Source organism: Eptesicus fuscus, chromosome 16 (genome assembly GCF_027574615.1).
Source record: "Eptesicus fuscus isolate TK198812 chromosome 16, DD_ASM_mEF_20220401, whole genome shotgun sequence".
Lineage (NCBI taxonomy): Eukaryota > Metazoa > Chordata > Mammalia > Chiroptera > Vespertilionidae > Eptesicus > Eptesicus fuscus.
The window spans coordinates 1601414-1615061 of NC_072488.1; the positions used below are offsets into that span (position 1 = coordinate 1601414).

The window sequence follows — 13648 nt, forward strand, 5'->3', positions numbered from 1 at the left end:
TTCCTTTTGCAGCCTCAGGGGGGAGGCGGGGCAGACTATTTTCAAAAACATTCTCCATGTGGAGGCTCAAGAGAGCCAGCACCGCCCCCGAGCACTGACCCTCCCGGCCCGGCCAGGGGAGCGGGAGGACACGGGCACCGGGCACCGCGGCTGCTCAGTCACTCCAGCGCACGGTCATTAGCACAGCTGCCCCGCACGGCGGCCACACGCGGATGCTGTTAGTGCCGCGGCCGAGCGAGGCGGTGCCACGCCACACACACGCCATTACCCTCGAGGGGCTGGTGGGCGAGGGGAGCCCCTCTGCAGCGTCCTCCTTGATAACCTCCTAGCAACACAGAACAGAGCGTGTGAGGGCGAGCTGGGAGAGAACGAACATGGCGTTAGGATCACAAACACCGGGCCTGGGGGGACTCAGGGTTCCTTCAGTGACAGCACTTCACGTCTACATGAAGGCTGAGTCCTACATCTCTGCCTCCCGATTTATAACAACATATTCACAGGGACTTCCTTTTTAAAATTATTTAACAAACTTGATCATCAGAAACACCTAATGTTAGGCATAAATATACTGCTTTGGATTAGATTAAAAAGTAACTATCCTACCTAATAATAGACAAATATGCAAATTGACCATACCTTCGCTATGCCCACGATTGGCCAGGAGGTGCGGGGGGGCGGGACTCGGGGTGGCCGATTGGGCCGGCAGGACGCTGAGCTCGCGTCGCCAGCGGTGGCTCGAGCTCAGCGTCTGCGCCATGGCTGTGCTGCGGCACAGAAGGGGCCTCTGGGGCAGCGAGCCCACGTCCCACCGCGGACCATCAAAAGCGGGGGAGCTGGGTGCCGGTGCGGCGGAGGCTTCTGAAAGGCCTGGTGCACCAGCGGACAGGCACCCAGCTCCCCCGTGAGCGAAAGCGAAAGCGTGTAGGGGATCCTACACGTGCATGATTCAATCATGCACTGGGCCTCTAGTATTTGAATAATTTCCTTATCCTATTTAATTTCCGCCATTAAGCTTAACATGTTCTTTCCATATATCACCTAATTTTTATACAAAAGGGCTAACATATATACAGATACCACCTATGCATGTCCTTTAAAAAGACATTAGAAATCAGCAGAAGTAAGGCCTGTGTAAGTCTGGTAACAAATGCTACATGATAAGCAGACACGCTGGCTGTCAGCATCTCAACATTCACCCATGAGGCTGCCGGTCAGTCCCTTCCACAGAGTCAACAGAAACAAAAACAAATACACTTTACGTTAGTAAGAGCTTAGGTTTCCTGAAACTGTCTATAAAGTAAGTTGCATTCTCTTTCTACAGAAAGGAAATAACCCAACTTAATGTTCTAGATGGTTCTTAGTAGATTAATACTTTAGTTACCCCTTTTTATACTTACTAGGCCATTGCTTTGATCTCTGGACAAATTCGATTTTACTGTTGGACGTGAGATGAGATGTTGGGAACCGCCAGGGTAATACCGTGGCGTGTAAAGGTATGGGGCAAAGAATGGCTATGGAGAAAACATGTAACAAAAGAATGGGATAAACAATCACGGAAATCAAAGGATAATGAGACTTATCAAATGAAACTAAACAACAAAATACAGATTTTAATGCAAGTGACAAAACAAAAGAAAAAAGCCTTTCTCATATTCTATCAGATATCAAACCCCAAACTTGACATATTAAATTGTTACACTGTTGATTTACCAAAAGCTTTTTTTTAAGCAACTAAAGTCTTACACCTTATAATTTGACACACGAGTTTCTCTTTATATTAATAATTTTATGGGCTAATTACCAAGTATTAGGTTCTAAATGATTTATAAATATTAACACAATCTCTTATAAAAAAGCAGAATGGACTCTTAATAGAAAACTATCCTTTACCCAAAAAAAAAAAGGTTAGCCTGAAGTAAGACCAAAATAGTGTGGACTGTGTGAACAGCCTCCGCGGACGCCAGGCCTAGCTGCTGGCCGGAGGCCCTGGGGTCTCGCTAGCTCTAAGCAAGCGGATCTTCAGAGGGAAGTTGCTGTTCAGGCAGAGCTGTAGCCGCAGCCTTTATCCGTAACGAGCTTCTTGGTAACGGGCCGTCAGATTGTATGGGCAAAGGCAAAGACGAGGGTTCCCCAGGCTTCATTACACTAATGACTCCTTTTTCACTCCTGCCATTTTAAGAAAATTATTCTGCTTTTACTTTCTGATTGAAAACCTCAAATAACTACAAAAAAAGTAACTAGACCTAAAACCATGAGAGAATTTTAAATGTTTTAAAAATAATAAAATGTTATTAAAGTATCACACGATTGTTATTCATGTGAAATCGGTGAACACGAGGTCTCAGCCTGGATGGTTTGGTAATTTTTTGAAAAATCATGGTCTCAAAAGTTCACCTGCCCTCAAACGGTCAGCGGAGCCGTTCGAACTCCACCCCAGCAGCGGGCCCCGAAGTGACCCTGCACCGCGCTGCCGAGCGCGCCGAAGCGGCCCCGCGTTCCGAGCAGCCTAGGGCGGTGCGGCTAACGACTCACGTGGCCAACGCTTTTAACAAACCAAAAACTCAGTTTAAATGCTGGTCCTAACCCCTCTTCCTCGCTCACGTGGGCTGCGTGTGGCCACGCACGGGCTTCCAGACCAGCCTGTTTCTGAATCAGACTGACGCGGAGACAGCAGCTACCGTGACAGGGCCCGGCGCCAGGCCCTCGGCTGTGCTCCCGTCCTCCACAGGAGACTCCCCTGCTCCACGGAGTCACGGTCACCGTGCCCGAGGCGACCTGAAATGAGACTAGAGCGGCTGAGGCGCTGATTCGGCCTCGGCGTCTAGGCCCACTCGCAGCATTCCCGTGACCGTGTCCGGTTAAAAGCTACACTGCACACTAAGTACAGGGTTACTGAACCGCTGCGGCAGCTTACGTCTGCACTGCTTCCGGCCCATGTGAGTCACACGCATGGAACAAGTCCAGCTCTGCGTGTGAGCACAGCGCGGGCAGGTCCTCGGCAGCCCCACTGCCCCCGCGGGCTCCCTTCCTTCCTCGGTGAAAGCACCGAGCCTCCCAACACTCAGACTCCACTGACACTGGGACCCGCTGAAATGCAACGTTCTGCTAAGTTTAAAATATCGTATATATTAAATTTAAACGTAACTTTTCCCCAATTTTAAAGCTAGAGTACAGTTTCCAAATGATCACAGCCTCCCTCAGCAGAACACTTGTGCTAGCCCCGACCAGTCCTGAAGGTGAGGCTCCCCCGCTGCTCACCCTGTTGTAGAAGGGGTGCTGGGGCCCCGTCATCCCGCTGTAGTAGCTGCTGTGCGGCTGCGGGGACACCATGCCCCCGGCGAAGGGGCCGTTGAAGGAGGTGGACGAGGAGCAGACGGACGGGGCCTGGCTGTAGCCGGACGCTGGCCGGGGGGCAGCTTCGTGTAAGGGCAGCGGGGGATACGCGAGGCCTCCGATGTTAATCTGCTCTCTGGCGGCGCGGACATCTGGAAGGTAAGCGGTCCCAGAAGGAAGAGAGAGCGGACGTTAGTGGTCAGTGCAGCCAGCACCTGCTCCTTCATTGGCTCAGTGGGTAGGGCGTCGGCCTGCAGACCGAAAGGTCCCGGGTTCGATTCCGGTCAAGGGCACGTACCTTGGCTGCAGGCTCCCTCCCAGCCTGGGCCCTGGTCTGGGCTCGTACAAGAGGCAACCAATCAATGTGTCTCGCTCACATCGATGTTCCTCTCTCTTTCCCTCTCTCCTCACTCTCCCTACAGACATCCTCGCGTGAGGACTGAAGAGGAAGGAGACGGTTCCGCCTGCGCGGGGGAAGCAGACACTCGGCCGCTCAGACCCGGGAGGAGCCCCGCCCACACCTGGACTCTCGCCAGTCCCCAGAGCCTCTCCCTCGGCCTCGTCAAGGCCGGCGGTGCCGCCCTGCCATTGCTACAAGTCAGCGTGGGGTGCCCCCTTGCCCAGCGTGATGGGCACGGGGCCCGCGGAGACCCTGGGAAGCGCACGGCGCCCACCTCTCACCACCACGGCCCTCGCCCCGGAGCAGGTCCAGGACAGAGCGTGGGCCCAGGCTCTCTACCCATCAGCCCTGGAGACTCAGGGCGGGCCGGGGCCCGGCCACAAAGGCCGTGCGTTTCCATGGAGACTGTGTGCGCATCTGTACACATGGGGCCTCCGCACAACTCACACCACCCCACAACGTGCTGGCCCTGCCCTCCCGCGTCCCCACGCAGGACGAAGGCTCCATCTCCTGCGGGGCAGCCCCTAGGGACAGAAGAGGGGAGACAGACAGACAGCACAGCGACGACCCCGGGGGCCCGACGTGAACAGGATGGTTCCCAAGCCAGGGGCGGGGCGGGGGAGCACAGAACGTGGGCCAACGAGCAGCACTTTCTTCCCTGCCCCGGGACCCGCGTTCCTGGGCCTTCACGGAGCAGGAGGAACTCACAGCTATCAACAATGGGACATTTCTGAGGGCGGCCGAGAAGGAACACGGGAGTCGTGGCTGGCACCCACCGGCGATGATCTCCCGCAGCTTGGGGTCCAGGTTCACGGTGCAGGGCAGGAAGGTCTTCACGTCGCGAGCCACCAGCACGGGCGTCCGCGAAGCCAAGAACACCTCGAAGTTCCTGATGTCCCCGTCTATCTCCAGCAGCGGCTCCACGTCCTTCGTCGTCGGAATGTTCTTTGAGATTCTTCAAACAAGAAAGAAATGAAAAAGGTCACTAATGTCACCATTAGGAAGGCAAATTCTACATAAAAATAAATCACGTTACATACTTTGCTGCCATTAAAATCTTTTTAAAGAAAAAAACAGGTGGCACAGTTACAAAGTAGTAAAGAAACGAGTGGGTGCGAATGGGGCCAGGAAAACAGGGAGGAAGGAGCGTGCAGCACACGCTGACGGCACCTCTCGGGACAGTGACGGGCACCGGGGGCCTCAGGCAGCTAACCGGCCGCCTAGAGCCACAGGCCCGAGGGAGACTCTGAATGGCTCTCAGACCCCGAGGGTGACCGCCCGTGTGTTAAGCTCTCAGCACAGAGCACCCCCGGGGTCCGGGAGACGGATGGGACGGCAGACGACAGCCATGTGGCACTGTGGCCAAGGGTCAGGGACAGAAGATGACCGCCATCCTTGGTACGCCCACGGCCACCTGTGAAAGACAACCAGAAACTCCAGGCGGGAGCGGCTGCCTCCCCGTCCCCAGCAGTTCCACCTGCACATCCTCTGTCGCCTGGCGCCACCCGCAGGGCTGCTGCCGAGCCCGGGCTCCCGTGACAGCCCTCAGCGCAGGCTCCACACCACGCACCACGCGGGACGCTCTAGCCATCCGTGGGCTCGTTCCCTGACCACGGCCCCGCAGACTGTAAACCCCATCTCCCAGCGGAGCCGGGACGAGCGGGGCTGGTCCGCCATCGCACCCGCGGCGCCGAGCGCAGAATGCCAGCTGCCTCCTGCCTCCGGGCATCGGTGAGTGATAACGACACAGAAACCTGCTGTCCCCAGTGCGCTCAGCCCTGCACAGTCATTTCATCCCGTGATCCTGTCTCAGAGAGAAGCCTTGTACTCGGGAAAGCGCACAAGGTTCGTTGCGAGTTCGCTTCTGTACGCTATTGGAATTGTGTTTACATTTCCTCTTCTCTTCCTAGTTCCCCAAGGCCCTCCAGGTATTCCTTCTCCTCTGGGCAGGGTTCACAGCCGGAAACGTCCCTCCGAGCCCTGCCCACGCAGCAGCACCCCATCAGCCGTAATCACTCAGAGGACCCATACGCCAGCACCTGGATAGCGGTCCATGGGCGCCTGCATGCATGTAGGAGCGCGGGAGGGGGTCAGAGCCGCCGCCCGCTGCTGCGGAAGCAGTAACGCAGCGACCGCCACACCTGCGGGCGGGGGCGCCGCGGGGGCAGAGCAGCACCTGCGAGAGGAAACAGCGAGGCTTCTGTGTGTGGGGGCAGCTCCTCAGGCCGCGTGCGCACAGCGGCAGCATCCTCGTGGTGCCCACGGCCACGGCCACGGCCACGAAGCTGCTGCAGAAAGACCCTGGGCCACAGCCCAGCACTGCGCACAGGGCACCACGCCGCCCTCGCCTTTGGTGTGTTTCTGATTTCAAGCATGTGATGTGTTTGACTCACGTGTTTAAGGACGGTCTAACCAGGGTTAAATAACGCAGACCGGAAAGCGCTGTCCAAGTGGCCACAGAAATCACTGCAGAGCTAAGCAGTTACACGACAGCCAGAGGCATGTCGAGTGCAGCTGGGGACACAGTCCATAAAGTGACAGGAACTGCGCAGCGCCGGGGGGGGGGGGGGGGCGGGGGGGAGGTCACTAGACACACGGGAGAGGCCATTCTGCAAATCACATAACTGTCGCTGTCGCTGCCACGCTGAGCACCTGAAACTAATGTAAAGGAATACCGATGCCGACTGTAACTGAGAAATAGGAAATATGCACGTAATGAAACAGACTGCCACCACGCGAGTGTAAGGCGCTGAGAGGACTAACATGAGCCCATGCTGCCAGGTGGCCTGGCTTTTTACCGCCTTTTTTCTCCTTCAGACGTAGAGAAGTTTCTCCTCCATCCTCGTGTGCATACATCAAGTCCTCTACCGTTTTTCTTTAATCCAGACGGACACTTTTTTGTTCAAAGGTTATGCCAGCAAGCACCCCACCCCGGACGTGCCAGAGCGCAGACTAGTAACCCGTGAGAAACGCACGATGAGCGGCCCGGGGACCGGCCGTGGAGACGCAGGCCCAGCACTCGGCTGAGAATTCCCGGGAGCGTCTCCACGGCTGCGTCGATGGTTCGCCTGTGAAGCAAAGCCCCCGCTCAGCTTTCCAGCGTCTGGATCGGATGAGCCGAAAACACCGCCGCTGTGAGGCGAGTCTCCCTGGTCCCACGCCACCAGGCCACGCGGGGTACAAAGAGACGGGTGTCCAGCCCACAGAGGATTGCAAGGCACACACACGCTGCAGCGTGACACTCTGCGGAACAGCTCATTTTCCTCACTAACTGGATTTATTAGGAAGCGTTAGAATTGCATCGACTCATTTATATTCATTCTGCTTTCTTTGTTGGGATTCTGCAAAAGATTTCATTTGAAAGGTCTCCAGTGGGGACCAGAGCCTGAGGCGGCCCTCACTCCGGGCAAGCACTCAGAGAGTAGCGATCAGATGGAACAACACATCGCCCAGGCTAGTGACGGGAGGCCAGTAAAGAGGCTTCCGAGCCCCTCGCCTGGAAGCAGTGCTCCCCCGAGAAGGCAGAGCCGCCCTCACAGCTCAGCGAGGCTCACACCATGGTGTAGACACCCCAACGGAAGAGGCAGGACCCGCTTCCACAGCGGCTTGGGCGGCGCTAACGGTACCACAAGGGGCTGCCAAGCGATGCGTGTTCACGGTGCTGCTCCTTTAAGAAGTGTTGGAGTGTTACATTCATCATCCCGAGAAGCAAATGCTCTGCAATACAACGCCGAGGAACCGGGCAGAGAAGGGGCACGGGCCTCAGAGCCTGCCCAGGAGTATCTCAGCCTAAAGCAAACCCTTCTTCCACAGGCCATCTTAAAGCCCTAATGTTCACTAAGCACAGCACCCAATCCTACAATGTGTAGGATTTAATATCTTTTAAGTGTAAATACAAATTTGTAAGACCAATAAAAACCTCCATTTTTCATCTCCATCCTTTTCCCAAACGCTAATTGAAAAGGGTTTCAGAAGCAAGGGGCACAGCTGAGCTTCAAAAAGATCTACGGTCAGGCGACCATTCGTCTGCCTGCAATCATGATTCCCAGGGTTTATCAGCGTCCTGCGGAGCCATCTTAAAAAGAACTAGAAATGGAAACTGAACTTGAGAGTTGGAAATACTCATTAAACTCAGTGTTCCCTGGTGTCTGCTGTGAGAGGGAGAGCAAAAGGCACCAGGTCTTGGCTGTTTCTGGGGGAACACTGCCACCTGGTGGATTTCGTGGATATTGCTAACAGGCCACTCAGCGGGCTTGACATCAGCACCTCACCTTGCCTTCAGGGGTCCTCAAACTTTTTAAACGGGGCCAGTTCACTGTCCCTCAGACCGTTGGAAGGCCGGACTATAGTTTAAAAAAAACTATGAACACATTCCTATGCACACTGCACATATCTTATTTTGAAGTAAAAAAACAAAACGGAAAAAAACACCCGCATGTGGCCCGCGGGCCGTAGTTTGAGGACGCCTGCCTAGCGTTTTTGTTGTAGTGACTTTGGTTTGCTCTCAGTTGGGAACAATATAAAAATACTTTTACTTGAAATGCCGAGATCACAAGCCTCCGCTGAAAAGCATCTGTTCAGGGGAAATCAGCCTCTACCTGATCTCTGAAGCACATTTAATGTTTTGGTGAATTTGAATTCTTCAATAATGAGATTTATTTTTAAAATGTAAGCATGCGTCTGCAAGGGTAATGACTTTTTACCCATTAAAATATATATGTTAGAGAAACTGATTTTGCTATTTCTGTTTTCAAACTGCCTTAGTTAATGTACTTGAGTTTTCCATGCTGAAGTTAGAAGCATACTCTTTGGAGCATTTAAAATCCTTCCTTTGTTCTACATTAGCATTAAATACTAAAAATGGCATCGTGACAAGTTTAAATGAGAATATATTTTAAAAATCAATTTTACCCTCTGAAAAGCGGAAGAAAAGCGATTGAAAAGCGACCTAGGAAAGAATGACAGGCACTTGGCACCCATAAAAACGGCGTGAAGGCTGCAGCAGGCAGATGCGCCAGCTGTTTCCGGGGAGACATCACAGCTGAGTTTCTACGCTCCCCATCCGAAACCTACTGCAGCTACAGGACACATTCATGGTTTTGCAAAGACCAGGCCCTCTTTATAAAAAGATAACGACATCGATAAAGCACGGAACTCTGGAGTACAGCATTTGCACTATAAATACGTTAAGGGCAAGTGTGTTTTCAGAGTAAAGACCGAGCCAGTAATTACACACGAGACAGCAATTTAGTGAGCGCCGCGTGCTGACAACACGAACACCTACGGGGAGGCACGCCGCCTCCCGGAGACAGAACTGCGCTCCCATTCTAAACGGCACTCAGAACACCAACGGCACCGGGACGCCGTGCTGGGAATGAATACTCAGTGTCTCCAACCTAAAGGACGGGGAGACGGTCAGCACAAAGGATATACTTTGTGCTAAAAGGAGAGAACTTTTCACAAATCTAAACAACTAGCGTCCAATGTTTCATGCTGTTCAAGTTCATACTGTAAGTCCACATGCAAAGAAGCAAACTGGTGCATAATCGGGCCACATTCGGGGGCTGGGGGTCAAGTAACAATCGCCCGGAACACGAGGGAACAGGAGGTGGTGAGAGCTGCGAGGCGTGAGATGCCGAGAAGCGATAAAGTTAAGCTTAGGAGAACTCTGCTGAGTATCAGACAGAAATATCATGATGTGATGTTTTGTTGTAAAAATATCTTCAAGTATAGAAATAGCACTACTTGAATAATTTAAAAATACCAAAGTCCCGGCTGGCGTCGCTCAGTGGCTGGAGCCCAGCCTGAGCACCAAAGGGCTGCAGATTTGATTCCTGGCCCCGGTTGGAGTATGTGGGAGGCAACCGATTCTCTCTCTCTCTCTCTCTCTCTCTCCTCCCCCCCCCCCCCGCTCTCTCTCTCCTCCCCTCCCCCCTCCCTCTGTCCCTTCCACTCTCCCTGAAAAGTCAATGGAAAAAATATCCCCAGGTGAGGATTAACAAAAAAAATAATAATAATAAATAAATAAATAAAGATACTGAATTTAATATAAAGGTTTCTATAATGTCTGTTCAACAAATAGCTATTTCAATGAAATGAAAGATGGCTACCATCCTCAGGCTCTCTCAGAATGCATCTGATCGTTTTTAAAAATGAATATGCAGTATCAAAATAAAGGTTGGCATCATCCTTATCACAAAATCATTCTGACCACAGCATCTGAGTAAGACTTCTTAAGCAGTGTCAAAACAAAAATTTTAAACATTATCTTCGTGAAAACGCTTAAAATTGATCTTTTTAAAACCTCTATCATTGCTTTCTAGAAAATATGAGAAATAAAGTTTTATAACTAAAATATTTCAGTGGCTGTCTAAAACACTATAATAAAAAGTAGACAGAAGATCTTAATCTACAGTTTTAATTTTACTCCCTTTCTTCTTACTAAATATATGTTAACAAAAAAAAACACCCCTCAAATGATCTAGACAAAAGCTTTTAGCTCAACACATAATTGCAAGGAAATTACAATAATTGTACCAATTAAAATAATCTTGAATGAACAGTATGTCATCTTAATGTTCCAATGGTTTATAGAGGGATCTACTTAATTAGCTGAAATTGCTTTTCAGTGTTATATCAAATGTCATTTGTTAAAAGTTGAACAATTTAGAAAATAATTTAACAAAGCGATTTTACCCAACACTAAGAGCCAACGTTTTCTTTTTCGGCGAATAAAGCACGCAGCTGTGTCATCAAACTGCTATAAAGTAAATGAGCTTTTTATGGATTAAAAAAATTTAACTACTCGCATTAAAAGCACTATTTTCTGATTGTTTTTACCAAGTCAGATTTCTTTAATAAAATAAATGAATATCAATTATATACTGCTGCTTTTTGTCTGCTGTAAATAAAACTTTCTACTTCAAGGACAAACATGGCATCAAAGAACTCGGCTCCGGTTCACTAGGAACAGTCATCGATATGATGCTAACAAACTCCAACACGGTTTTCAACGTGTTCATCAAATTCTCTTCCCACAGTTTTTCATTCAAATAACCTTAAATTTAGTTCTTTTGAGTCAAGTTCTTCATGAATTCTCCAAGATCCTTACTACATTGTATTTTCTCTTCCTTAAAGTACCTACAAAACATTATTGAGTATTAGTAGGGATTGAGTATTAGCAGGGATTGAGTATTAGCAGGGATTGAGTATTAGCAGGGATTGAGTATTAGCAGGGATTGAGTATTAGTAGGGATTGAGTATTAGCAGGGATTGAGTATTAGCAGGGATTGAGTATTAGCAGGGATTGAGTATTAGCAGGGATTGAGTATTAGTAGGGATTGAGTATTAGCAGGGATTGAGTATTAGCAGGGATTGAGTATTAGCAGGGATTGAGTATTAGCAGTGACTGAGTATTAGTAGGGATATAAGACACATCTATTTCTTAAAGAAAAGAAGGGGGGCATCTCAAAGTCACCCTGAACCAGCCCGTCCATGGACGGCGAGCCCGCCGCGGGCTGAGGGCTACAGGACGGGTAAGTGAGCGGCAAACAGTCTCCCCATCTCATTATGTCTCCAGTATCAATATTCTGTATTCACTTGAACAAAATCCCTACAAAAACTCACTACACTGTTTTCCTTGTATAATAAAAATACTTCCTAAAACATTTCTTTGGCAAGTGTTCTTTTCACAGAATGAAAAAAGCACTGTTCTCTGAATGTAGGCGATACACCTCTTTTGTCCTTAAGACATATTTTAATTAAAAACGTCATTTTTGGAAATGTCCTCGAACATTAGGAAGTCACAGAGCTTGACGCGCTCGGATGGAAATCAGGGTGGGAGCTTTCAGAGGGCAGGCAACCCTCCATCGGCAAGGACAGCAGTTTCAGCGAAAGTTTTCTGTCCCCGAAAGAACCGGTAGCCTGATCCCGACAACACGTCCTGATTGGCTGGCGGAACCCCACGTGGCTGCTTCCTCCAGTCGTTTCTGAAGTGCACGTGTGCTTTACCCCCGGCAGAACACACACTCCTGGACGGTCCGTGTGAGAACAAAGGACGCGTGTGTGACGGACCTCTAACGGTCTCAGAGGAACAGTCCACTCCAGGCATCAGGGCTGCTCACATCTGTCCCCCACCCCGCCCCCTCCTGGGCCCCCCAACACAGAAGGCGAAGCTCAGTAACAGCTCACACTAAGCCCACACCAAGTGAAGAAAACGACTGAACATAAAAGAACAGTAAGTTCTGTTATTATTTAACTAGAGGCCCGCTGCACGAAATTCGTGCACTTGGGGGCGGGGGTCCCTCAGCCTGGCCTCTGCCCTCTTGCAGTCCGGGAGCCCTGGGGGGATGTCCGACTGACGGCTTAGTGGGCCTAAGCCATCAGTTGGACATCCTTAGCGCTGCCGCAGAGGCAGGAGAGGCTCCCACCACTGCCGCTGTGCTCGCCAGCCGTGAGCCCGGCTTCTGGCTGAGCGGCGCTCCCCGTGTGAAAGCACACTGACCACCAGAGGGCAGCTCCTGCCTTGAGTGTCTGCCCCCTGGTGGTCAGCGTGCATTCCACCGTTTGGTCATTCCACCATTAGTGACCGGTCATTCCACCATTCGGTCATTTGCATATTAGCCTTTTATTATGTAGGATGCAAAGAATCTGCTCCAATCAGTATTCACAGTTTCTAAAACCCTTCAGATATAAAGCTGAGAAATACTTGTAAAAATGATTTGGAAAATGTAACCTCCTTAATAGTCCATGAAGACACTTAGAATGAAAAATAAACTGGAAACAAATAATAATGTCTTAGGCACTGCATTTCATAGATTTAAGTACGTAAAGCCACTAGGACTGTTCATCACACATTTTATCACATTAGGTTGCACTAAAAAAGGAAGCTATAAATGTCATATGATAGGATATACACTTGTGCTAATACAGCTCCTAAAGTAAATGAATTAGTGAGAATTATCCATTGAACTTGGAAGCGCATATTTTATACATAACGCCAGCACCTTGTATTCATTGTGCTTTATATGCATTAACTTTTTTCTGAAAAGTCAACTCAATGTAAAGTCAAGTTAAACCTAGAGAGACTCCGTACCTTTCGTAGATGGTTTTCAGGGTCATCTGATCCGGAATCCCTTCCGTCTCCTCCAGGTACAGGATGAGCCAGGACGTGCGGTACGGCCACTGCTCCGTGAGGTTGATCCAGCTGGCAAGGCGGTCCCAGTTAAAACTAATCTGATTGGCTCTCAGCAGCCGCCCTTTAAGGAGCGCAAGAACATTTGTGAATTAATAGACGTGTGATGTTATGCTAAGCAAAACACTGAGCATAGTCACAAATCATTTAACATCCCCAAATCTTTAAAATTTGCCATTTACTTTACACAACATATTCAAACTAACTAAATGTAAACCTATATATATAAAAGCCTAAGCAACCGTCCGATGGTCTGACTGGTAGCTATGATGCGCACTGACCACCAGGGGACAGATGCTCAACGCAGAAGCTGCAGAGCTGGGGTGACTTGGCAGCTGTGGTTCTCGGGTGATGCACCTGGAACTAGAGAGGAGGAAGCCCGATTCCAGGTGCGTCATCCAAGAACCGCCCTCGTGCAATCCAGGACCCCTCGGGGGATGTCGGAGAGCTGGTTTCGACCCAATCCCCGCAGGCCAGGCCAAGGGCCTCTAGTGTGTGTGTATATATAAACATATATATATACTAGTAGCCCCTTGCAGGAAGATTCCTGCAATAGGGCTTCCTGCTGCGCTCTTCCTTGCCCCACCTGCTTGCCTCCCTTCTCTGCCGGCCCCGCCTGCTGGCTTCTCCGAAGCTTTGCTCCCTTCTGCAGCGCTTGGCTTCTCCCTACGCTGTCTTGATATGCAAATTAACCACCATCTTTGTTGGGTTAATTTGCATAC

The 13648-nt window shown here is 50.4% G+C and overlaps 1 protein-coding gene across 3 annotated transcripts in view; it reads right to left on the reverse strand.

The window, feature by feature from the left end:
- Positions 1 to 13648, reverse strand: part of KIDINS220 (kinase D interacting substrate 220) — a 62207-nt gene that overhangs the window by 15936 nt on the left and 32623 nt on the right. For all 3 annotated transcript variants that reach the window (XM_054727894.1, XM_054727895.1, XM_054727893.1), the window contains 4 exons: positions 12828 to 12990; positions 4510 to 4688; positions 3259 to 3485; positions 1398 to 1511 (listed from right to left, as the gene is read on the reverse strand). In XM_054727894.1, coding sequence (XP_054583869.1) covers positions 1398 to 1511; positions 3259 to 3485; positions 4510 to 4688; positions 12828 to 12990 — 683 coding nt within the window. The remainder of the gene's footprint in view (positions 1 to 1397; positions 1512 to 3258; positions 3486 to 4509; positions 4689 to 12827; positions 12991 to 13648) is intronic.